Genomic DNA, 26211 nt, shown 5'->3' with positions numbered 1-26211 from the left:
CGTCCAGTAGTGAAGGGGTTAACCTAACAATTACATTATAAAAACAATATTAATGAGTACACAAATATTTACTGCAGATATAATTTATCTTAATGAAGAATAACATAACAATAAAGGACCATCTTGACCTCGTGTGTGTGGGGGGGGGGTGAGGGGTGAGGGGTGTAGTGTGTGGGGTGTGAGGGTGTAGTGGATGGGGTATAGTGTGTGGGGTGTAGTGTGCGGTGTAGTGTGTGGGAGTGTAGTGTGTGGGGGTGTAGTGTGTGCGGTGTATGTAGTGTGTGGGGAGGTGTAGTGTGTGAGGGGTGTAATTGATATTGGGGGTGTAGTGGATGGGGGTGTAGTGTGGGGGTGTAGTGGATAGAGGGGGTGTGTAGTGAATGGGGGTGTAGCGATAATGGGGTGTAGTGTGTGTAAGGGGTGTAAGGCAATGAGGGGTGTAGTAGTATTGGGTGTAGTGTGTGGGGGTGTAGTGTGTCATGTAGAAGGGGGTGTAGTGTAATGAGGGGTATAGTGTGTGTGGGTGTAGTGTGTGGGGTGTGAGTGTGTGGGGTGTAGTGTGTGGGGTGTAGTGTGTGGGGGTGTAGTGTGTGTGAGAGTAGCCAGTGAAGATGGGGTGGCCAGTGTGAATGGGGTGTAGCGTGTGGGGTGCAGTGTGTGTGGGGGTGTAGTGTGGGGGTGTAGTGTGATGCCGGGTGTAGTGTGTGTGTGGGGGTGTGAGTGTGAATGGGGTGTAGTGAATGAGGGGGTGTAGCGTCAATGGGGGTGTAGTGGATGGGGTGTAGTGTGTAGGGGGTGTAGTGTGTGGGGGGTGTAGGGAGGTGTAGTGTGTGGGGCTGTAGTGTGTGTGTGTGGGGGTGTAGGGCACCCAGCAGTGTGTGGGGGTGGGCTGTAGTGTGTGGGGGTGTAGTGTGTCAGGGCTGTAGTGTGTGGGGGGTGTGGGGCTGTAGTGTGTGGGGTGTAGGGCTGTGGTGTGTGTAGGTGGTGTGTGGGGGTGTAGTGTGTGGGGTTTAAAGTACTTACTGTAGGTAGGTGGGCTTTTCTCTCAGGGACACAGTACAAAGGGAGACATTATTAATTTTCTATTATTTATTAATTCATAATACAAAAATAACATGTAATTAAAGTAAGTGAACCGCGAAGAATGATCACGACGTAAATTATGAGTTTTAACCGACTGAACAACACAGCTTAGATGAGTTCTGCAGAGGCTTTGTTTACCTAGGGGGCTATCCTGTCTCCCCTCCCCCCCCTCTCACTCCCTCATGTGAAGTGTACACTAGTGTATCTGGAGACATAACAGTACTGTCTCTCTCTCTCTCTCCTCTCTCTCTCTCTCTCTCTCTCTCTCTCTCTCTCTCTCTCTCTCTCTCTCTCTCTCTCTCTCTCTCTCTCTCTCTCTCTCTCTCTCTCTCTCTCTCTCTCTCTCTCTCCCTCTCTCTTCTTTACCTATCTCCTCTTCGATATCCTACCCCTTCTCCTCCTCCTCTTTCTCTTCCACCCTATCCTCTTCTACGTCTCTCTTTTCTCTTTCGTCTACTTTCCTCCTCTCCTTCCCTCTTACTCCTCGTCCTCTCCTCCTCTCTCTCTCTCTCTCTCTCTCTCTCTCTCTCTCTCCTCTCCAGTCTACCTCTCTCTCTCTCCTCTCTCTCTCTCTCTCTCTCTCTCTCTCTCTCTCTCTCTCTCTCTCTCTCTCTCTCTCTCTCTCTCTCCTTCTTCCTCCTCCTCCTCCACAAATAACCCGGGGAGACTCACGCAATTTGCAGCCTCATTGTAAGTCAGTAAATCAAGCATCTCGACCCGCTAACTAGAGCACCACAATGTTTTATCCTTAGTCCTTGGGGGTGTGGCGTTCGTGTGTGTCCCCTGCCCCTCTTACCCTCCATCACCAGTCCCATCACCCCACGACCATCTCCTAGGTCCCAGAGGCCTCCTAGTACCCCCATCATGGTCTACAGTGATGGGGTTTGGATGGGAAAATACGCCAAATTAACACTACACACACAGACACACACACACACACACACACACAGACACACAGAGTAGAAGTGAGGGTCGTTTTCTGGCATGGAAGGACTCGGGACATGTTGGGTCTCAGATGAAGCTATACTCGTTTGGGTGACATAAAGCTCAAAGGTTGGTGATGTTTTGATGTGTTTCTGGGTCTTATAGGTTATAGGGTTTTATGTCCATGTGGTTCGAAAGCGGCTAATTAGTTCTTTACAGTAATAGAACTTATACTCAGGGTAAATAAGGCCCACAAGAGCCCCAATGTCGCACCTATATTTTTTTTTAACTGAATAAAAAATTGGGTGCATAAATGTATGATTTTTCTATACTCTGGTACTAAAGATTTTATCAGCATCAGGATAGGTTGAAAATATATTGTACAGTTAAACCTCCATAAAATAACGGACTTTTCTTATATAATTCCTTAGATGGAGGGGTTTTCACATTTAACGGATCTTCGATATAACGGACTTTCGTTCTTTATACAGTTTGTTAGATGGAGGTTTCATACCTAACGAACCCTCGATATAACGGACTTTTATCTCTACTATTCGTTAGATGAGGGTTTCACATCTAACAGACCCTCGATATAACGTACTTTCATCTGTATACAGTCCGTTAAATAAAGGTTTCACTGTAAAATATTATCTTCCCAGGACATTTAGGGAAGGTTTTGCAGTACCACGAGTTAGCTGAAATAACATTTTCATATGAGCGACTATAATATAAAACATGTAAATACGTATATGATATAGTTTGATTATCTTTATATATCATGTTGGTGGGTGTCTGTAGTGGTCTTGGGTCCACCAGGATATATTTAGTCATTTATGTTGACACTGTGAGAGTTACTGTAGGGACCGACCTGCTTGGTGGGAGTTTGTGGGGCTGGTAAGGGCAGGTTGGCAGCTGTTGTGATGAGCTACACACAAACACACACACACACACACACACACTACACCCCCACACACTACACCCCCACACACTACACCCCCACACACTACACCCCACACACTACACCCCTACACACTACACCCTACACACACACTACACACTACACACACTACACCACACACTACACCCCACACACTACACCACACGCTACACCCCATCCACTACACCACTACACCCCACACACTACACCCCACACACTACACCCCACACACTACACCCCACACACTACACACACTACACCCCACACACTACACCCCCACACTACACCCCACACACACCCACACACCCACTACACCCCCACACACTCACCTCACACACTACACCCCACCCTACACCCCACACACACCCCACACACACACTACACCCCCACCTGCACCCACACTGCACCCCACACACACACCCACACACACACTCCACCCCCCCACACACACGAGGTCAAGATGGCCCTTTATTGTTATGTTATTCTTCATTAAGATAAATTATATCTGCAGTAAATATTTGTGTACTCATTAATATTGTTTATATAATGTAATTGTTAGGTTAACCCCTTCACTACTGGACGTTTTGTTTGGTTAACGCCAGACGATTTATTCAGCAGAGAGAGACCCTCGTACCCAAGGTGTTCATGAAGACTAAAGTTGTCTGTCGTGTACACTGTCTGGACACCTGACCACTAAAACAATAATGGAGACAGGAAGTAAAATATTCACTGGTTGATTTTTTTATTTGAGGAAGAAATATTGATAAACATTGGCTGATGATTCTGGCACTCAGGAGAAAAGTCCTTTAAACATTTAGTTTCTCAGATCTTAATATAATCTTAAATTTTATTAAAACATTTAATTTTGCTGATAAAGATGAGTTTGGTAACAAAGGAACCAGCAGCTTGTGTTTCCCTCACCACCACATATGTGTCTTAGTGAGATACATTTGTTAAGATACATACAATAAATCATGACATGTGTAGTTGATAAAGTTACGTTAAAGTGTTGGTACTTTTCTCTGTCAGGTGAAGATAATTACTTATAAATCATTAAAGTTACAGTTGGTAGTGTTGGGTCTGTGTTACTGTAATGTAAAGTAAAGTTACAGTTGGTAGTGTTGTGACTGTGTTACTGTAATGTAAAGTAAAGTTACAGTTGGTAGTGTTGTGTCTGTGTTACTGTAATGTAAAGTAAAGTTAGTTGGTAGTGTTGTGTCTGTGTTACTGTAATGTAAAGTAAAGTTACAGTTGGTAGTGTTGTGTCTGTGTTACTGTAATGTAAAGTAAAGTTATAGTTGGTAGTGTTGTGTCTGTGTTACTGTAAAGTAAAGTTACAGTTGGTAGTGTTGTGACTGTGTTACTGTAACGTAAAGTAAAGTTACAGTTGGTAGTGTTGTGTCTGTGTTACTGTAATGTAAAAGCAAAAGTTACAGTTGGTAGTGTTGTGTCTGTGTTACTGTAAAGTAAAGTTACAGTTGGTAGTGTTGTGACTGTGTTACTGTAATGTAAAGTAAAGTTACAGTTGGTAGTGTTGTGTCTGTGTTACTGTAATGTAAAGTGAAGTTATAGTTGGAAGTGTTGTGTCTGTGTTACTGTAATGTAAAGTTACAGTTGGTAGTGTTGTGTCTGTGTTACTGTAATGTAAAGCAAAGTTACAGTTGGTAGTGTTGTGTCTGTGTTACTGTAAAGTAAAGTTACAGTTGGTAGTGTTGTGACTGTGTTACTGTAATGTAAAGTAAAGTTACAGTTGGTAGTGTTGTGTCTGTGTTACTGTAATGTAAAGTTACAGTTGGTAGTGTTGTGACTGTGTTACCGTAATGTAGAGTAAAGTTACAGTTGGTAGTGTTGGGTCTGTGTTACTGTAATGTAAAGTGAAGTTATAGTTGGAAGTGTTGTGTCTGTGTTACTGTAATGTAAAGTAAAGTTACAGTTGGTAGTGTTGTGTCTGTGTTACTGTAATGTAAAGTTACAGTTGGTAGTGTTGTGTCTGTGTTACTGTAATGTTACTGTAATGTAAAGTAAAGTTACAGTTGGTAGTGTTGTGTCTGTGTTACTGTAATGTAAAGTAAAGTTACAGTTGGTAGTGTTGTGTCTGTGTTACTGTGTTACTGTAATGTAAAGTAAAGTTACAGTTGGTAGTGTTGTGTCTGTGTTACTGTAATGTTAAATGTAAAGTTACAGTTGGTAGTGTTGTGTCTGTGTTACTGTAATGTAAAGTAAAGTTACAGTTGGTAGTGTTGTGTCTGTGTTACTGTAATGTAAAGTGAAGTTAGTGTTGTATTGTAATGTGCCGGTGTTAGTGTAATGTAAAGAAGAAGTTACAGTTGGTAGTGTTTGTCTGTGTTACTGTAATGTAAGTGAAGTTACAGTTGGTAGTGTTGTGTCTGTGTTACGTAATGTAAAGTAAAGTTACAGTTGGTAGTGTTGTGTCTGTGTTACTGTAATGTAAAGTGAAGTTAGTGTTGTATTGTAATGTGCCGGTGTTAGTGTATTTCTGTATCCCTGTAGGTAAGAGGAAGGTCGGGCAGGTCAGGTCGAAGCTGTAGTCGTCAACATCTTGTATCAAACCTGTAAAGTGTGAGAAATATTATGATGAAACTGTGTTAACTGGTGGAGTGGAGGAGGAAGACGGAGTAGTGGAGGAGGAAGACGGAGTAGTGGAGGAGGAGTGGAGGAGGTGGATGGAGGAGGAAGATGGAGTAGTGGAGGAAAAGTGGAGGTGGAGGAAGAGGAGGAGGTGGAGGATTAAGATGGAGTAGTAGAGGAGGAAGATGGAGGTGGAGAGATGGAGGTGGAGGAGGATGGAGGTGGAGGAGGAAGATGGAGTGGTGGAGGAGGAGGATGGAGGTGGAGGAGGAAGATGGAGGAGGATGGAGGGGTGGAAGATGGAGGAGTGGAGGATGGAGGATGGAGGAGGAGGAGGGGTAGTGGAGGAGGAGGATGGGGAGGTGGAGGAGGAAGATGGAGTGAGTGGAGGAGGAGGATGGAGGTGGAGGAAGATGGAGGTGGAGGAGGATGGAGGTGGAGGAGGGAAGATGGAGTAGTGGAGGAGGAGGATGGAGGTGGAGGAGGAGGATGGAGTAGTGGGGAGGATGGTGTGGAGGAGGAAGATGGAGTAGTGGAGGAGGATGGGTGGTGGAGGAGGAGGATGGAGGAGTGGAGGAAGATGGAGTAGTGGAGGAGGAGGATGGAGGTGGAGGGAGGAGGATGGAGGTGGAGGAGAGTGGAGTGAGTGGAGGGAGGATGGAGTGGAGGAGGAAGATGGAGTAGTGGAGGAGGAAGATGGGGTAGTGGAGGAGGAGGATGGGTAGTGGAGGATGGAGTAGTGGAGGAAGATGGAGTAGTGGAGGAGGATGGAGGATGTTGATGGAGGTGAGGAGGAGGGTGGAGGAGTGGAGGAGGAGGATGATGATGGAGGAGTGGAGGAGGAAGATGTAGTAGTGAAGGAAGAGGATGGAGGAGGGATATGGATGAGGACGATGGAGGGTGGAGGAGAGAGGCGTGACAATGACGTGAACTTATATTTATTAGTAGTATTATTATATTATGCTCATGAGTGCATTAATTATACCCATCAATCATTATATTCATCAATCGTTATACTCAGCATACCTCGTCACAGCATTGAGGTCAACCCTGCATTGCTGCACCAATGGCCTGCAAAAAAGGTTATGATGTTATATACAGAAAACGATGTGTGTGTGTGTGAGAGAAATATCGCTACATTTTTTTACGGGGATTCGCCCACAGGCACAGGTCAACGACCCACAACAGGCCTGGGGGCGAAAAAATAAAAAGAAATTAAGAATAGAAAAGGAAAAGGTTATACTAATCTACACCTCGAAGATACCGGAAAACCAGCTCTTTAAAGTGAGACAGATTGTATGAGTATGAAACACAGAAGAAGGCAGAGCATTCCACAGTTGGCTGTGAGGAAAGAAGGATGTACTATAACGGGTTATTCTAGTGTGACCGACATTCACAGAGAAACGGTGGGCACCGCAGGCAAGACGTGTTACGAGCCCACGGCCTTGTACACAGGATGCCAAATCCACCGAACATTGTCATTAAGTACCTAAAGAGAGTGAAGCAACATTGCGGCAGAGAAAGGAAAGAAAAGATTATCAACTAAAGGAGAGTTAATAAGAAAAATGCCTTTGATTCCACCTATCTAACAGTTGGACAGAAGAAGAGCCACCCCAGATATGAGAGCAGTACTCCAAGTTAGGACCAATGAATTCATATATACCGGAAGCAACTGCTCAGGAGTGACGTAGCTACGGCATCTGAACAGCATTCTCAGCTTTCAGGAGGCAGCTTTAGCAATGTTGAGGATGTGTGACTTCCATGACATATTAGAGGAAATGGTGAGGCCCAGCATATCTATTTTAGAATTTGGCAGAATGATAGAGTCCTGAAATGTGATTGGTGGGAGATCATCTAATTTGGAAAGTGTAATATGCAAATACTGTGTTTTATGACTATTGAATTTAATCAAGTTTCTATCTCCCCATTCGGAGATGCTGCACAGATCCGCATTGACAGATGAAATAATATCAGCTCTAGAAACAGATCTAGTTTGAGAATTAGGGGAAAGGAAAATGAAGAAGAATGAAGAGTAGAATCATCAGCGTAAGAATGGACAGAATTAGTTGTAGTGTTAAGTAAATCATTGATAAAAAGAAGGAAGAGAGTTGGTGAAAGAACAGAACCCTGTGGGACACCACTATTGGTAGAGAAAGAGCGAGAGATCAATCCTTCGACATCAACTGCCATGGATAGGTTTTCAAGGAAGATAGAGATGAGAGAACAAAGTGGGGGAGAGAAACCAAAAGAGGGAAGTTTAGAAAGCAAAGACTTGTACCATACCCTGTCAAATGTCTTGGAGATGTCGAGGGCCACGACAAAAGTTTCCCATAATCCTTAAGGAGATGACCAAAGATAGGTAGAGAGCAGATCACCAGTAGATCTCACCTGGCGAAAGACATACTGGTGATCCGACAAAAGAGAATGGCGTTCAAGGTAATGAGAAAATGGAGTCATGATGAGTTGAAAATCTTTAGGGAGATGAAGTTAGGGCAATGTGGCGATAGTTAGAGGGATTAGAATGGTCACCCTTCTTCAGGATGGGCTGAACGAGGCAAGCCCAAGAAGAAGGAAAGCTTGTTGAGGCAAAGGCGAAAGAGGTGAGCAAGCACAGCCAGCTCAGCACTCTCAGAACGCGAGGGGGTATTCCGTCTGGTCCATGCACCTTACTACATCCAACCTGGATAACACACCGGCAACCCTGCGAGTGGAGATTATAGGAGGAGTGAGAGAGAGTTGGAAGGAGTTAGAGGAGAATACGGTGCCAAAGATTGACTTATAAGGGGAGAGAGTTATAGAGTTATCAGGTCGGAAGAGATAGAAAGGGAGTGCAGTTACAGAGAGTTGGTTAAGACCAGAAGGATTTAGAGGACAGCGATCTTTTTTTATTTAATTTTAAAGAATATCCATACAACAATTATTAGAAGTAATGAAAACAGAGTGGGTATAGGATAAGGGGATAGTTTCATATCTCGATATGCCCTTATCTCTCACCAGCATGCAAGGGAGCAGGAGCGAAGGTTTTGGTAGAAGATGGATAACCGCACTATTACCACTCAGTATAACTTGTCAACATACCGAGGCGTCCCTGATGGAAAAAGCAACATTCATCCCAAGGATGAGTCGGTGAAGAAATTCTCGGGTGACAGTTTGCCCTCCGATAGTGCCATAGAGGACGCTTAGAGGGAGGTGGGGGAGGTGTGTCCAGTTTCATTTAATGGTTTATGATCAGAAGACCCTATAAGGCAAGAAATTTTGAATAGTGTGAGGGTTAGAGGTGATCAAGAATTTAGCAAGTTGATCGTGTCGATCAGGAACGCGTGGTGGTTGATTATTTGTTCCAAATCCATGGCAAGGAAAATGAGTGCCTCAGCTCCACCTGGTCATCCTTGCAGAGCCAAGCCACTTCAGATAGAGTTGAAGATGACCGATTCACCAGTCTCTACCGCTAATTTTACTGGCAATACTTGGTGAAGGTTGGTAGTGATTGGTGGTCGCTGTTATGACTGGAGAATTAAAATTTTTCGAATTATTTGTTTAAAGTCATGAGATTTATATTTTGTAAAGAGAATTTGATGTGAATCTAGGCTGGTGTGAGTAGTTGAGTTCCATTTGATATAATTTTCTTCATTATTTAATCAAATATACGAACATTTGGAAACGTCTCATGACCTTAAATAACAATGAATAGTTTATTAAAAAATTACCTATTGGTTTGTTTAATATTTATCCTGGTCGTGATACAGCCGAAAATAGATCCACCAATCACAATCACCTTTTACATACAGCCTCTTCACCATGCTTACAGGTAAAATTGCGAGTAAGAGACCCAGGTGGGGTCGGTGCATCTTTGGCTGATTGTACATTGAAACCCTCAAAGGAGGATTTTGTGGAGTAGAGATACAACGACTAGGCAGGAAGTGAGATAGTCAAAGAGTTCGAAATAGTTGGTAGAGTTGGAGAACAAGTGATAGGAAAACAATGAAAATAGTCATAGTTGGTAGAGATATTTTTAGCCAGATGACTAACAGGAAGATTCAAGATCCGTGAGTCGGGCTATAGGACTACGGGTAGTAGCACATAACCTCCCTTGTGAAACGGAAGTAGGTGTAAGGGTTGTAGTTAGAGACTGAAAAGGTTTGGGGAAGCTGCTTGGTCAGTTGAAGTTCAGATAGTAGTAAGAGGTCGGGGGAAGAGGGTTAGAGGATAGTTCAGAGGAAAGGATCTCTGCCCAGTAGTGTTGGAAAAATGAAGTGTGAAAGCCTGCGACAAGTTGAGGCCCCAGTAGTTTGATACGATCAGGTCGGCCCTGGGGCCAACATCTTTCTGACCAGTACCCACCGAGGCCCCTAATTTATTAATAACAACTGACATGAGGAATTAAATAGAATGAATAGAACAGATCAAGGACGAGTATGCTTATTTTTGTTGGTTTTCCAAAAGTGAGAGAGACAATTAAGACCCACCAATTGTGTATAGATGAGGCAGAAAGTCAGATCAGCAACCTGGGACTTGGTCACAATTTTCGTGATGCCATATGGCAGCAGGGTTCACCATTACTATTAATTATTATGTTACATGACCTCACATCTGGATGATTAAACACCCTAACGCTACCTGGAAGTATAATAGTTAAAATAAGCAAAGGGATAATCTTTCAGTGATCTCCATGTAATTTAATGAGACGCCACTTACCGCTTTGCCAACACCCTTCACTGCCTCCCTCACTAATTCATTCTTCGCAAACTCCTTCACCTTTCCTCCCACTTTCTTCGCTATTTGCTTTGTCTTCTCCTTCAGCCTCTGATAAGGATGAACAAAATAATAAACATAAAATAACGGTGATGAAACATAAGATAATGATCGTGAAACATGAAACGTAAAATAATGATGGTGGAACAACCCTTGGGTGAACCAGCATCCTGCCAAGGTGGTGGAGTAACCCACTGGCTGCTGAATGATGGTGGAACAACCCTTGGGTGGACCAGCATGCTGCCAAGGTGGTGGAGTAACCCACTGGCTGCTGAATGATGGTGGAACAACCCTTGGGTGGACCAGCATGCTGCCAAGGTGGTGGAGTAACCCACTGGCTGCTGAATGATGGTGGAACAACCCTTGGGTGGACCAGCATGCTGCCAAGGTGGTGGAGTAACCCACTGGCTGCTGAAGGCTAAATCATCAGACAGAACACAACAAGTTAATGTGACTCTACCTTCATACTGAGTCTTCTTAGCACTCGAAGTTCAACCTCGTGGCCCATCTCTCTGGGGAAGAACACTTGATTGTAGTTATGGGAGTGTTAGGGGGTGTTGGAGGGTGTTAGAGGGTGTTAGGAGGTGTTAGAGGGCGTTAAGGGGTGTTAGGGAGTATTAAAATGTGTTAGTGGGTGTTAAAGGGTGTTAGAGTGTGTTAGAGGGTGCTAGGGGGTGTTAGTGGGTGTTAGGGTGTTTTTAGAGGGTATTAGGGAGTATTAAAATGTGTTATGACGTGTTAGAGGGTGTTAGGGGGTGTTAGAGGAGTCTTAATAAAGTTCCTTAAGTAACACTAGGGGTTAAGTTTGAAAAAGTTTCTTAACACCGCAGGTAAAGTTTCATAAAAAATCCTCAAGTAACAAGACAGTTTCAGAAACGTTACTTAAGTAACATCACAAAGTTTCATAAAAGTTCTTTAAAGTAACAACACAAGTAACTGAAGCAACAAGTGTTACTTACTCATCAGCTGGTGACTTAGGCTCACCATCCTGGTCGAGGCCACGAAGTTCCTGTAAGCGAATGTGGTGATCAGTTGAGACAGTGATGGTGACGTGTGTTAATGATGGTGATCAGTTGAGACAGGTGATGGTGACGTGTGTTAATGATGGTGATCAGTTGAGACAGGTGATGGTGACGTGTGTTAATGATGGTGATCAGTTGAGACAGGTGATGGTGACGTGTGTTAATGATGGTGATCAGTTGAGACAGGTGATGGTGATGTGTGTTAATGATGGTGATCAGTTGAGACAGGTGATGGTGACGTGTGTTAATAATGGAGATCTACTGAGACAGGTGATGGTGACGTGTGATTCCTTTACTACCATACGACTATCTACCTAAACGAATGCTACTGGGCTCCATTAAAACTAGATTTATTTGGGGTCCATTACGACAAGATCCCCACCGCCTCTCTATTAACTTATTTATTGTAGAGGGTGTCCTTAAATTATTGGCGTCCGTGAATTAAGGTGTGTGTGTGTGTGTGTGTGAATTATATGTATCTAAATTATAGGCGTCGATGAGTTATAGGCCTCCTTGAATTATTGATGGCTGTCAATTACAGGCGTCCGTGAATTATAGTCGTCCTTGAGTTATAGTCGTCCGTGAGTTATAGGCGTCCGTGAATCACCAGATAATTCCAAAAACTTAATAACTAAGACGAGAAATGAGACAAAGTTAAAAAGAGTTGTTAGTTAAGAATAATAAAACCAGGGAAAAGAAAGTGTCATATTGTGTAAAGATAACAAGAGCAAATATTATGAAGTCACTTGTAAGTAGGTTATGTCATACTGAGGTCAACGTTGTACAGTGAACGACGTAACTGTACTATTTATAACCTGTGATCACCAGTGTGTAGTTTTGTATTCGAGTTTATGTGAGACAGAAGGTGTTGGTTTGGGGTTTACCTGTCGGACAAGTTCCCTCAGCTGACGGACATCTTGAAGCTCACCGTCCTGGTCCTCCTCACTGTGGTCAACCAATAGATTTACTTGATCTTAACAAATAAGATATTCATTGGCTGACAACCATTATACTTATGTCGACCTTAACTGCCACTACAGGTAAAGTTCTTTAACTTACATGTAAAGGTAAAGTTCCTTAATTAACACTACAGATAAAGTTCCTTAATTAACACTACAGGTAAAGTTCCTTAATTAACACTACAGGTAAAGTTACTTAACTAACACAACATGTAAAGTTCCTTAACTAACACTACAGGTAAAGTTCCGTAACTAACACTACAGGTAAAGTTCTTTAACTTACATGTAAAGGTAAAGTTCCTTAATTAACACTACAGATAAAGTTCCTTAATTAACACTACAGGTAAAGTTCCGTAACTAACACTACAGGTAAAGTTCCGTAACTAACACTACAAGTAAAGTTCCTTAACTAACACTACAGGTAAAGTTCCTTAACTAACACTACAGGAAAAGTTCCTTAGCTAACTCTACAGGTAAAGTTCCTTAACTAAAACTACAGGTAAAGTTCCTTAACTAAAACTACAGGTAAAGTTCCTTAACTAAAACTACAGGTAAAGTTCCTTAACTAACATTTCAAGTAAAGTTCATTAACTACCACAAAAATTAAAGAATATATTTCAGTTACAGGTGTGTAACAGTGTTGGAGGTACAGGTGTGTAACAGTGTTGGAGGTACAGTAAGTTACAGTGTTGGAGGTACAGGTGTGTAACACTGTTGGAGGTACAGGTGTGTTACAGTGTTGGAGGTAAAGGTGTGTAACAGTGTTGGAGGTACAGGTGTGTTACAGTGTTGGAAGTACAGGTGTGTAACATTATTGGAGGTATAGGTGTGTAACAATGTTGGGGGTACCGGTGTGCTACAGTGTTCGAGGTTCAGGTGTGTTACAGTGTTGGAGGTACTTGTGTGTAACAGTGTTCGAGGTACAGGTGTGTAACAGTGTTGGGGGTACAGGTGTGTTACAGTGTTGGAGGTAAAGGTGTGTAACGGTGTTGGAGGTACATGTATGTAACAGTGTTGGAGGTACAGGTGTGTAACAATGTTGGGGGTACAGGTGTGCTACAGTGTTGGGGGTACAGTTGTGTTACGGTGTTGGAGGTACAGGTGTGTAACAGTGTTGTAGGTACATGTGTGTTACATTGTTGGAGGTACAGGTGTGTAACGGTGTTGGAGGTACTGGTATGTAACAGTGTTGGAGGTACAGGTGTGTTACAGTGTTGGAGGTACAGGTGTGTAACAGTGTTGGAGGAACAGGTGTGTTACAGTGTTGGGGGTACAGGTGTGCTACAGTGTTGGAGGTACAGGTATGTAACAGTGTTGGAGGTACATGTGTGTAACGGTGTTGGAGGTACAGGTGTGTAACAGTGTTGGAGGAACAGGTATGTAACAGTGTTGGAGGTACAGGTGTGTACTCACCTATCGCCATTTGGCTCAGGAGCTCCGCCCACGATGTTGACACCAACGGTCTGTAATAAAGTGAGCGTTGAACATTGTTCATATCGTAGTGGACAGATGGCAGAGTAACACGACTAAGAGTTGGAGCTGTGTTCCTGATAAGTCAGCAATAAACTTGTCTCTCTTAGTCGTGTTTCCTTCACAACAATACTACCAAAGTGGGTGTTACAGCACTACAGTAGTTAGGAGAGGTGGGGTGTTACAGCACTACAGTAGTTAGGAGAGGTGGGGTGTTACAGCACTACAGTAGTTAAGAGAGGTGGGGTGTTACAGCACTACAGTAGTTAAGAGAGGTGGGGTGTTACAGCACTACAGTAGTTAGGAGAGGTGGGGTGTTACAGCACTACAGTAGTTAGGAGAGGTGGAGTGTTACAGCAGTACAGTAGTTAAGAGAGGAGGAGGGAGTTTTACAGGGAGGTGGAGGGAGTGTTACAGGAGGTGGAGGAGTGTGGGGAGGTGGAGGTATTACACGGGGTGGAGGAGTATTACAGGGGGTGGAGGGAGGTGGAGGAGTGTTACAGGGAGGTGAGGTGTTACAGTGGAGTGTTACAGGAGATGGAGAGTGTTACAGGAGGTGGAGGGAGTGTTACAAGGAGGTGGAGGTGTTACAGGGAGGTAGAGGGAGTGTTACAGAGAGGTGGAGACAGGGAGGTGGAGTGTTAGGAGGTGGAGGACAGGAGGTGGAGGGAGTGTTACAGGGAGGTGGAGAGTGTTACAGGGAGGTGGAGGGAGTGTTACAGGGAGGTGGAGGGTGTTACATGGAGGTGGAGGGAGTGTTACAGGGAGGTGGAGAGTGTTACAGGAGGTGGAGGGTGCAGGAGGAGGTACAGGGAGGTGGAGGTGTTACAGGAGGTGGAGGGAGTGTTACAGGAGGTGGAGAGTGTTGGAGGTACAGGGAGGTGGAGAGGTGTTACAGGGAGGTGGAGGGAGTGTTACAGGAGGTGGAGGAGTGACAGGGAGGTAGGGAGGTGGGAGGTGGAGAGTGTTACAGGAGGTGGAGGTGTTGCAGGAGGTGGAGGTGTTACAGGGAGGTGGAGGGGGAGTGTTACAGGGAGGTACAGGGAGGTGGGGGAGTGTTACAGGAGGAGAGGTTACAGGGAGGTACAGGGAGGTGGAGGTGTTACACCTTGAGGTGGAGGGAGTGTTACAGGAGGTGGAGGGAGTGTTGCAGGGAGGTGGAGGATGTTACAGGGAGGTGGAGGGAGTGTTACAGGGAGGTACAGGGGAGGTGGGGGAGTGTTACAGGGAGGTGGAGAGAATGTTACAGGAGGTGGAGGTGCAGGGAGGTGGAGGAGTGTTACAGGGAGGTGGAGGAGTGTTGGAGGGTGTTACAGGGAGTGGAGAGAGTGTTACAGGAGGTGGAGGGAGTGTTACAGGGAGGTGGAGGAGTGTTGGAGGAGTGTTGCAGGGAGGTGGAGGTGGGGGGTGGAGGGAGTGTTACAGGGAGGTGGAGGGTGTTACAGGGAGGTGGAGGGTGTTACAGGAGGTGGAGGGAGGTACAGGGGAGGTGGAGGTGGAGGGAGGTGGAGGGAGTGTTACAGGGAGGTGGAGGAGGCAGGAGGTGTTCAGGGAGGTGCAGGGAGGTGGAGGGAGTGTTACAGGGAGGTGGAGCAGTGTTACAGGGGAGGTGGAGGTGTACAAGGAGGTGGAGACAGGGAGGTGGAGGGCAGGGAGGTGGAGACAAGGAGGTGGGAGTGTTACAGGGAGGTGGAGGGAGTGTTACAGGGAGGTGGAGGGAGTGTTACAGGGAGGTGGAGGGAGTGTTTCACAAGGATCATCTCACCAGTACAGCCGTCAGTAGCAGCAGCAGCCAAGACCCCTTCATGATGACTGGTTCTGTTACAGTAAGATAGGGCCTCCTCCTCCCTCACCTCTTATATACTGTACTGTACTGTACACCACCTGGTCGCCTCCTCTTCATTATTTCGTCTTAATAATAAAGTCTGTCATTATTGTAGTGAAGAATGACCTTTACTGCTTGTCAGGTAACCAAGTTTGTGCCCTTTTTGTCCGTAGCTGATTGGCTGTGAGGAGGTGTTTCCAGGTAAAATGGCGGCAGCTGATTGGTGGAGATATATCAAGTCGGGTGATGGAGTTATGTAGAGCGAGGTGATTGGTTAATATTACATTATTTCTGGTATATTGTTTCTTATTATCAATAACGATAAATGTAGACTCTTCTGAGACTCGGGTTAGATAAACCAACGTCTTTATGATATATTACTATCATTACACTAGATAACAAATTAAAACAAAATAAAAAATCCGTAACATGGTTCAGAGGAGCTTCATTTTGGTAATTTTGAGGTGATGATTTCAAATCTGGCAATATAAATTCTCTGGCACGTACAGTTTATTTGTTATACAAAAAATTTAATCTTATAAATACAAAAAATTTAAAATACTACTTTTCTGTTATTCCTGTTAATTTTTTCCACGTCATCACACTAAAATTCAATCAAGAATGAAAACAATCATAAGAAGACACAAAAAGTGTTAAATTAGCCACTGTCTGGGCAATTGTTATTTTATTTCATCATTTTATGTGTTGTATTGTTCTCCGATTGTAAACACCAGCAATAGTCCTCCATCATGGCAGGGTCACATCTACCCTGGTGCCTTGCCTCCATACGTCTAATGTCCTGATGAAATCGTTCTCCCCGTTCATCACTAACCGACCCAAGATTCTCAGGAAAAAAGTCCACGTGTGAGTGTAGGAGGTGGACTTTCAGGGACATCCTGCATCCTAAGTTTTTGTATTTTTTTAAGAGTTCCTCTACAAGATGGCAATAGTTTTCCTCCTCCTTGTGTCCAAGAAGCCCCTTGACTACAGATGTGAAGGATCTCCATGCAGCTAGTTCATTTTAATTCAGTTTGTTTTCAAAGTCTTCATCACGAAGTAACTTTCTTATCTGTGGGCCAACAAAGATGCCCTCTTGAGTACACGATACCCCTCAAGTACACGAACCCATCACCTTGTTTGTCCAGAGCCTTCACAAGTTTCTTCATTAGTCCCAGCTTCATGTGTAAAGGAGGTAGAAGTACATCGTTTGGGTCTACCAAGGGAGTATATTTAACGTTGCTTTTTCCTGGAACAAAATCTTCTCTCTTTGGCCAGTTCTTTGTATTGTCGTGTTTTTCTGTTGTTCTGCTGTCCCATAAACACAGAAAACAGCAATATTTCGTGAACCCTCCTTGAAGGCCGCGTAGAAGGGCTATAACCTTCAAATCTTCGCAGATCTGCCATCTATCCTCCTTGTATTTGATAGCGGTCAGTATTTTCTCCATACTATCATACGTTTCCTTCACACCTACAGAATCCGCTACAGGAACTGAGGGCTTCTGGTTCCCATTATGCAACACTACTGCCTTCAAACTAAACTTGGAGGAATCTATGAAAGCCGCCATTCCTTTGGGTCATGTTTTTCTCCCAACTCTGGCATCAGTCCATCTACCTCAGTACACACACAGAGGGAATCCTGCATACTGTAGAATGAAGATAATTTAATATTTATTTTCCGAAAAACAGAAATTCTTGTCTGTTTCGCTAGCAAGTTCCATTCCTGCAGTATTGATGCAAAAAATTCCGCCTGCTGTTTTGACAGACGGAGATCACGTAAAAGATCATTAAGTTCACTTTGTTCTATAAGATGTGGTCAATGACAGGAGGATCGTGGGATGATTCTGGGATTTCTTCCTCAATTTCCTCATCCGAAGTTGAGAGATTCTTCCAAATTAGCCGGTGGTGCAGGTATAGGGAGGCCTTCTCCGTGAGGAACGGGCCTTATTGTCAAAGGTACATTTGGATACTCAATTTGGTGAATTAACTCAGCCTCGGCGTTGTATTCTCTCCATTCTCCTGTTCAGTTTTGCTAACCTTGTATTTAATATATCCCTACCAACACAAGTACGTATCTTATATTCCTGCACTATACTGTATATACACATATATCATAAAAATGTTACGTAACTGACATCTTTTATTGCCATATTTTAAATCATCCCCGCAAAAATAATAAAGTGCAGCTTATTGATCCATGTTACCCAACCCTTGCTAACTAGTGTTAGTATTATACCAAGAAATATATAACTACTAGCAAAAATACCCAGCTTGGCTCGGGCTAGATAATATTCTGTACTGTACTGTACTGCACAGTGTTCCCTCCCTGACACGGGTAACCACCTCTTGTCTGGACCACCCGGGGTCCGTGGTCAATAGTAATACCAAGGTGCACAACCTTGGCACCCATATGTGTAAAGTTTCACCTCTCTAACTGATGCTGTTTAGAAGCAACAGACAGACACGTCCTTTTGTTATTATAGATAGATGAAATAAATTAGTAAATGAAATACGTAAAACTGCGAACCATAAATTGTATAATTTTTTATGAATTTATAATAATGTTAATAATTGTTGTTGTTGTTGTTGTTGTTGTAGCTGTCATTTATGTTGTTACGGTATTGGTGTTGTTTTTTGTTTATTATGGCTTTAGATTTTTGCAATTGTTCTTGTAGTTGTTGTTATTATTATTTTAGTCGTTGTTGTTGTAGTAATTGTAGTGTGGTTGTAAACCTCCACAATACAACAGTTGTACTCACAGCTGCCGTAAAGCCTTCAGTCCTCACACTTTACATTCTGCCTCGGTTTATCAAGTAGTTTCTTGCCGAACTTTGAGTAAACTGGTAACTCCATAATTTTCTCAGTAAGTTACCGTACAATCGTCACTCACAGATAGTAACAAAGTCTCCTTGAGTGACCAGCTCCTGTAACTCCGAGCAAACTTGGATCTTCGGAGAATAAACTTTACAATATTTTCAGCGTCAAGAAATAATATATATTTTTTTTAATTTATGTTTTGAATATATATATTTTTTTTATGACAACTTATCTAACTGAGGAAGAGGAAACGGAAGTGAGATGCTGGGATGGTGTGACTCTCTCTCTCTCTCTCTCTCTCTCTCTCTCTCTCTCTCTCTCTCTCTCTCTCTCTCACTCCTGACTCCAGTAGAAGGAGTTCTTACGTTCTTCTGATACCCTTACACGTTCTCCAGGGTAGGTGAAGAAAACACTTACGTTCTCTAAGGGCAATAACACACACTATCGTTCCTCCAACACACTCCACCATCACTCCAACACACTCCACCATCACTCCAACACACTCCACCATCACTCCAACACACTCCAACACACTCCACCATCACTCCAACACACTCCACCATCACTCCAACACACTCCACCACATCACTCCAACACACGCCACCATCACTCCAACACACTCCACCATCACTCCAACACACTCCACCATCACTCCAACACACTCCACACTCCACCATCACTCCACACACATCACTCCAACACACTCCACCATCACTCCAACACACTCCACCATCACTCCCACACTCCACCATCACTCCAACACACTCCACCATCATTCAAACATACTCTGCCGTCCTCCACACTCCACCAAACTCCAACACACTCCACCAACACTCCAACACACTCACCTTCCTCCAACACATTCCACCATCACTCCAACACATTCCACCATCACTCCAACACATTCCACCATCACTCCAACTTCCTCTGCCGTTCTCCAACACACTCCACCATCACTTCAACATACTGTACCGTTCTCCAACACACTACGGTTCCTCCAACACACTCCACCATCACTCCAACACACTCCACCAACACTCCAACACACTCTACCGTTCCTCCAACACACTCTGCTGTTCCTCCAACACACTAACGTTCCTCCAACACACTCCACCATCACTCCAACATACTCTGCCGTTCTCCAACACACTCCACCATCACTCCACCACACTCCACCATCACCAACACACTCTACCATCACTCCAACACACTCCACCTTCATTCCAACACACTCCACCATCACTCCAACATACTCTGCTATTCTCCAACACCCTCTACCGTTCCTCCAACACCCTCTACCGCTCCCCCAACACCCTCTACCGTTCCTCTAACACACCCAGACGTTCTCCACGACAAGTCAAGACCACTCCTACGTTCCCCAACACCGGTAGAACATTCCGCCGTTCCTAAGCCTTGACACGAGACCCACTAGGAACGCCATCTTCAGGCCCCTGGCACAGGTAAAGGCTGGCCTGAATAATTAAATCTGTAAACACGAAAAATAATGCCGTCTGCTTTGGCACCTCTGCTAATGAAACGGTCAAATATTAGTAAAGCATTAGTTCTCCTCCTCCTCTTTCTCTTCTTCTTCCTCTTCCTCTTCCCCTTCTTCCTCTTCTTCCTTTCCTCTTACTTTTCTTTTTCCTCTTCTTCCCCTTCCTCTTCCCCCTCCTCTTCCTCTTCCTTTTCTTTCTCCTTCTCCTTCTCTTCCTCTTCCTCCTCTTCTTCTTCCTTTTCCTCCTCCTCTTCATCTCCCTCCTTCTCCTCCTCATTCTCCTTCTCCTTCCTCTAACTCCTCCTTCTCCTTCTGCTTAACCCTCCTCCTTCATTTGGTACAGAGTAATGATGGTGATAATAGTTGAAGGTGGTGATGATAGTGGTGATAGTTGATGGTGATGGTGGTAGTTGTTGTAGGTGGTGATGGTAGTGGTGATAGTTGATGGTGATGGTGGTAGTTGTTGTTGGTGGTGATGGTAGTGGTGATAGTTGATGGTGATGGTGGTAGTTGTTGTTGGTGGTGATGGTAGTGGTGATAGTTGATGGTGATGGTGGTAGTTGTTGTTGGTGGTGATGGTAGTGGTGATAGTTGATGGTGATGGTGGTAGTTGTTGTTGGTGGTGATGGTAGTGGTGATAGTTGATGGTGATGGTGGTAGTTGTTGTTGTTGGTGATGGTAGTGTTGGTGATCGTGATGGGTAATGGTGGTGAGCGTAATGGGTGGTGGTGGTGATAATAATAATAATAATAATAATAATAATAATAATAATAATAATAATAATAATAATAATAATAATAATAATAAATAACCTTTAAAAATAAACGTTGTATATTTTTAAAGTCAATTTCCATTTAATAAAGAGAGAACCTGTCGTAGGATGTCTAAATAAAACAAAATCTTTAAGAGGTATATGAACGCCCCTTGTTTACATCTGTCGCGTTCGAGTAAGAGCGAATAATAGTTGGCAGAATAAAGCAGAGAGAGAGAGAGACCGTACGTATATTTTTATTTTTATTAACAAAGCCATTTCCTGTTGGTACTGTGGGCTGGGTGTGTGGTGTTGGGGTACTGTGGGCTGGGGTGTGTGGTGTTGGGGTACTGTGGGCTGGGTGTGTGGTGTTGGGGTACTGTGGGCTGGGTGTGTGGTGTTGGGGTACTGTGGGCTGGGTGTGTGGTGTTGGGGTACTTCTTCTCTTTGTCTTCTTCAAACATTTTACACTCCCCCATCACTCTTCCTTCTCCTACTTCCCCTCCTTTCTCTCCTCCTCCAAATACCCCACCACTTCCTTCCTCGTCTTCCTCCTTCTTATCTCTCTTTCCTCCTCCTCTCTCCCTCTTTCTCCTCCTCTTCCTTCACATCCACCACCACTTCCTTCCTCCTGGTCTTCCTCCTCTCTCTCATCGTCCTCCTCCTTCTCTCCTCCTCCTCCTCTTATAGTATCCTCCACGCTTCATTACCCCGGCAGGAGGTGCCTGATGGAGGAGGAGGTGAGGTGTGATGCAGGCGGCTGTGTCAGTGATAACAGGTAACCTCATTACCCGTCTCAGGTACAACACACCTATTTACATAATATAGTTTCCATCATGAAGGGAGGGGGGGGGCAGGAGAGAGGGGTAGGGGAAGGGAAGTAGGGGGAGAGGAGGAAGGGGAAGAAAGGGAGGGAGGAGGAAGGGGAGGGGAGAAGGGGAGGTATACACATTGTAATATATAGAGGCAGTATTAGGTCATTACACTAGTGCCCAGATGTATTACAGTGCGCATATTATTAAGATTGTGTGTGTGTGTGTGTGTGTGTGTGTGTGTGTGTGTGTGTGTGTGTGTGTGTGTGTAATAATAATAATATTTAATAATAATAATAATATTAATAATAATAATTAACGGTTTATTGAAAGAGCATGGCAGCCGGAAGTCTGAAAATACGCAGTTACATAATTGGGGAATGGGTCTCTTGATTGACAAATAATATACAAGTAACATAAGTGATACAAATATGATATATAATAATTACTACAGGGCATTTCAACATAGTGACAGTGCAAAGGGTAAGATTGACTGGGAGTGAATACGCTGGTTGATTACAAGTTATTGATAATTTTTACAATGGTTGGGACTGGGCTGTTCTTATAGAGATCAGTTCGTGCTCGTATGGGCTGGATGCTGTTGTGGTGTCGAACGGCAATTCTCGGACGAGGGATCTCGGGTGGTATTAGGAGCCGGTGTCGAGGATAGTGCAGAATCTTCTCAACAAATTTGCAGATGAGGTTGTGGTGATGGTCAGTGAGAGTCGGGAGGGTCAGTGTGTTGAGCTCTTCTTGATATGTGGAGTAGGAAGGGGAGAGAATAACCTTGCACTTTTTCTAGGTGTTTACGTTGTGTGGTATTTAGGGAGGAAGACCAGGTAGGGGAGGCATAGGTGAGCTTGGGAAGTATGAATGTTGAGTAAACACTGAGGAGCTCGGGTGCAGGAACTCCGAGGGACTTGAGTCGGCGGAGGAGGTGGAGACAGAAACTGGAGGATTTGACAACTTCACTGACGTGTGGTTTCCAATTTAGATTGTGGTCTTATGGTGTCGCCGAGGAGCTTAGTGGAATCTACAACCTGGAGTGTGTTGGGACCTAAGGTAGTGGAAGGAGGTGGGACAACGTCGGAGGAGAGGTTGATGTGCATAACCATGGTCTTGGTATGGTTGATGGTGACATGGTTGTTGGTAGCCCAGTTTTGGAGACTGTGTGTGTGTGTAAACCTTGGTAAGATATGATAGAGGTAGTCTGGGTTAGTGTGTGTGTTAAGAGATCATATCTGGAGTTGAAAGTGGGCAAGATGTTAACGCTTGGAGTCTGTGTAATAATAGTAATAATAATTAACTGTTTATTAACAAATACAGCAGCCATAAGTAAACACACAAGTGGTAAATAATATATAACATACTGTAATGTAGTGACATGGGGGAAAAGGTCACTTAACAAGGACTCTCAGCACAGTTACAGCACAACAGTGAGATTGTCAAGGAGTGAACACACAAGATATCTACCAGTTGTTGATGATTGTTACAGTGTGTACTGGTGCAGCGATCAGTACGTGATCTTATGGGCTGGAGGCGGCTGCAGTGTTGAACAGTAATATGCGGACGAGGGATCTCAGGTGGTAGCAGGTGACGGTGGTGATGATGGTGCAGCGATCAGTACGTGGTCTTTGGTGCTGGAAGCAGCTGCAGTGTTTAACAGTAATATGCTGACGAGGGATCTCAGGTGTAGCAGGTGACGGTGGTGATGATGGTGCAGCGACCAGTACGTGGTCTTATGGGCTGGAGGCGGCTGTAGCGTTGAAGAGTAATATGCGGACGAGGGATCTCAGGTGGTAGCAGGTGACGGTGGTGATGATGGTGCAGCGATCAGTACGTGGTCTTATGGGCTGGAGGCGGCTGTAGCGTTGAAGAGTAATATGCTGACGATGGATCTCAGGTGGTAACTTCCATGATAACTTCGTCCCTAACTAACAGATGAGGTCATAGTGATGATCAGAGAGTGTTGAGAAGGTCAGTGTAGTGTGGTGCAGGAGAGGGAGAGAATAGTCTTGCTCGGCCTCTTCTCCACTCTCCAGGAGTCCTCCTTGTGTAGCAGTTAAGTGAGAAGACCAGACAGGGGAAGCATAAGTGAGCTTAAGGAATATGAATGTAAGTGTGTGTGTGTGTGGGGGGTAAAAATTCCAATTGTGTTGGGAAGATACATTTGTTAATTTATCCTAGCACACACACACACACACACACACACACACACACACACACACACACACACACACACACACACACACACTCAGTCTTTCAGTAACTAAGGATGAAATAAAACAAATAAACTTAACTGAACAGTGTATTATTAGGCATCAAGTTGACAGTTACCAAACACAGTGTTTTGTTGTACTAGTGCTTAACTAGTTCAGTTACAACATTTGCTAGTAAAGTAGCTAGTTACGTTACCTTTGTACTAGTAACGTAGCTACTAGTGTCACATCTGTACTAGTACCATAACTGCTGTAGTAGAGTTACCTTAGTACTGGTAAGGTAAACTAGCAGTGTTATATGTGCACTGGTAATATACTAGTACATATATACCTGCCTTACAACTACTGCTAGTAGCATTAGTTGTAACTGACGAAATCATTACAAAACTACATGAATTGTAACACTGACATCCCACTGTAGAATGTGAACTAGCTTTTCTATATTTACTTGCTCTTGTATTTATCATGTAATAGAACCAAGGCATAACGCTAGTGCTATTACGGAAGCTAGTAAATTTATAAACACATTAGTAACACGGATATAGGGTTATTGGCCAGCTAGTGACAACCAACAGTGTTACAGAATTCTTTACTTACGTCACTAGCACCACTAGCTAGGCACGTTACTAGCCGTGAGAGCAGGAAACAGGTTCACTGGTTAACTCTGTTTGTAGATAGTATTTGGCACAGCGATATTGGGACACGGATATAACCAAATAAGACTGACACCCGGAACTACACCTCTTTTACGGAGGCATTATAACCCAGTATTTAGTTAGGTTAGGTTAAGTTAAGTGAGATTAGGTTAAGCCAGGTTAGGTTAGGTTAGGTTAATTTAGGTTGCCATATGAGGTTAAGTTAGAAAGACAGTGATAATGATGAACTTGTCGTGTGAACATTGCAAAAGATGAGTGGATGTGAGGTAATCATTCTCATGTTCCTAGAATGTGTAAGATGGGGGAGTTTGTGTGTGCGTGTGTGTAAATGTGTGTGTGTGTGTGTGTGTGTGTGTGTAAATGTGTGTGTGTGTGTGTAAATGTCTGTGTGTGTGTGTATGTGTGTGTGTGTGTGTGTATGTGTGTAAATGTGTGTGTGTGTGTGTGTGTGTGTGTGTGTGTATGTGTGTAAATGTCTATGTGTGTGTGTGTGTGTGTGTGTATGTGTGTAAATGTCTGTGTGTGTGTGTGTGTGTGTGTGTGTGTGTGTGTGTGTGTAAATGTCTGTGTGTGTGTGTGTGTATGTGTGTAAACGTCTGTGTGTATGTGTGTAAATATCTGTGTGTGTGTGTGTGTGTGTGTGTGTGTGTGTGTGTGTGTGTGTGTGTAAATGTCTGTGTGTATGTGCGTAAAGGTATGTGTGTGTGTGTGTGTGTATGTGTAAATGTCTGTGTGTGTGCGTGTGTGCATGTGTGTAAATGTGTGTGTGTGTGCGTGTGTGTGTGTGTAAATATCTGTGTGTGTGTGTGTGCGTTTGTATGTGTGTAAATATCTGTGTGCGTGTGTGAGTACAAATGTGTGTGTGTGAACTTTAAGGAAATATTTCAGTAATGAAAAACATCTATTTCTTTTTGAGGTGTAAAATGAGGTCGATACATTTCATTCTTGTCTTCTGATAGCAGCATGAAGTCAGCCTGCAGTACTGAGACGTCGAGTACTGTCTGAAAGAAATAATGAAAGAAGATCACAGATACACATGATCAAAACAGATGATTGAAGCTTTAAGTGCATTTATATTCATTAAAGAAAGAACAGTCTTCCTTCATTTCACGGACGAAACACCGGTGAAAAAAGCATTCACGTGCAGGTTATGTACATCAAAGATAAAAGAATGAATACCCTTCATTCTTTCCACACACAGAACACCATTGAAAGAAGGATAAAAGTGTAAGATATTTACATGAAAGAAGAGGACAGTTTTCATGACTGTAGACTGACTGGTGACTGTCTTCATCACTGTAGACTGACTGGTGACTGTCCTCATCACTGTAGACTGACTGGTGACTGTCTTCATCACTGTAGACTGACTGGTGACTGTTATAATCACTGTAGACTGATTGGTGACTGTCTTCATCACTGTAGACAGACTGGTGACTGTCTTCATCACTGTAGACTGACTGGTGACTGTCTTCATCACTGTAGACTGACTGGTGACTGTCTTCATCACTGTAGACTGACTGGTGACTGTCCTCATCACTGTAGACTGACTGGTGACTGTCTTCATCACTGTAGACTGACTGGTGACTGTCTTCATCACTGTAGACTGACTGGTGACTGTCTTCATCACTAGACTGACTGGTGACTGTCTTCATCACTGTGACTGACTAGTGACTGTCTTCATCACTGTAGACTGACTGGTGACTGTCTTCATCACTGTAGACTGACTGGTGACTGTCTTCATCATTGTAGACTGACTGGTGACTGTCTTCATCACTGTAGACTGACTGATGACTGTCTTCATCACACTGACTGACTGGTGACTGTTATCATCACTGTAGACTGACTGGTGACTGTCCTCATCACTGTAGACTGACTGGTGACTGTCTTCATCACTGTAGACTGA

The 26211-nt window shown here is 43.9% G+C and overlaps 2 protein-coding genes across 2 annotated transcripts; both read right to left on the bottom strand.

Moving 5' to 3' along the window:
* Nucleotides 1-5335: 5335 nt before the first annotated feature.
* LOC121857166 lies at nt 5336-15603 on the bottom strand. Its single transcript, XM_042353065.1, has 8 exons — nt 15502-15603; nt 13680-13729; nt 12192-12252; nt 11245-11294; nt 10746-10797; nt 10229-10336; nt 6560-6604; nt 5336-5515 (listed from the first exon to the last, which is right to left on the bottom strand). Exons 1-7 carry the CDS (start codon nt 15541-15543, stop codon nt 6578-6580), a joined length of 390 nt encoding a protein of 129 aa, XP_042208999.1. The 5' UTR covers nt 15544-15603; the 3' UTR covers nt 5336-5515; nt 6560-6577.
* Nucleotides 15604-25104: 9501 nt separating this feature from the next.
* LOC121857243 lies at nt 25105-25860 on the bottom strand. The gene is made up of 2 exons (XM_042353221.1): nt 25549-25860; nt 25105-25309 (listed from the first exon to the last, which is right to left on the bottom strand). The coding sequence occupies exons 1-2, from the start codon at nt 25840-25842 to the stop codon at nt 25193-25195; spliced, it is 411 nt and encodes a 136-aa protein (XP_042209155.1). The 5' UTR covers nt 25843-25860; the 3' UTR covers nt 25105-25192.
* Nucleotides 25861-26211: the final 351 nt, after the last annotated feature.

The sequence above is a fragment of the Homarus americanus genome, unplaced genomic scaffold (assembly GCF_018991925.1).
Source record: "Homarus americanus isolate GMGI-L3 unplaced genomic scaffold, GMGI_Hamer_2.0 scaffold20465, whole genome shotgun sequence".
NCBI classification, from domain to species: domain Eukaryota; kingdom Metazoa; phylum Arthropoda; class Malacostraca; order Decapoda; family Nephropidae; genus Homarus; species Homarus americanus.
This window is presented reverse-complemented; position numbering and strand designations above follow the sequence as displayed.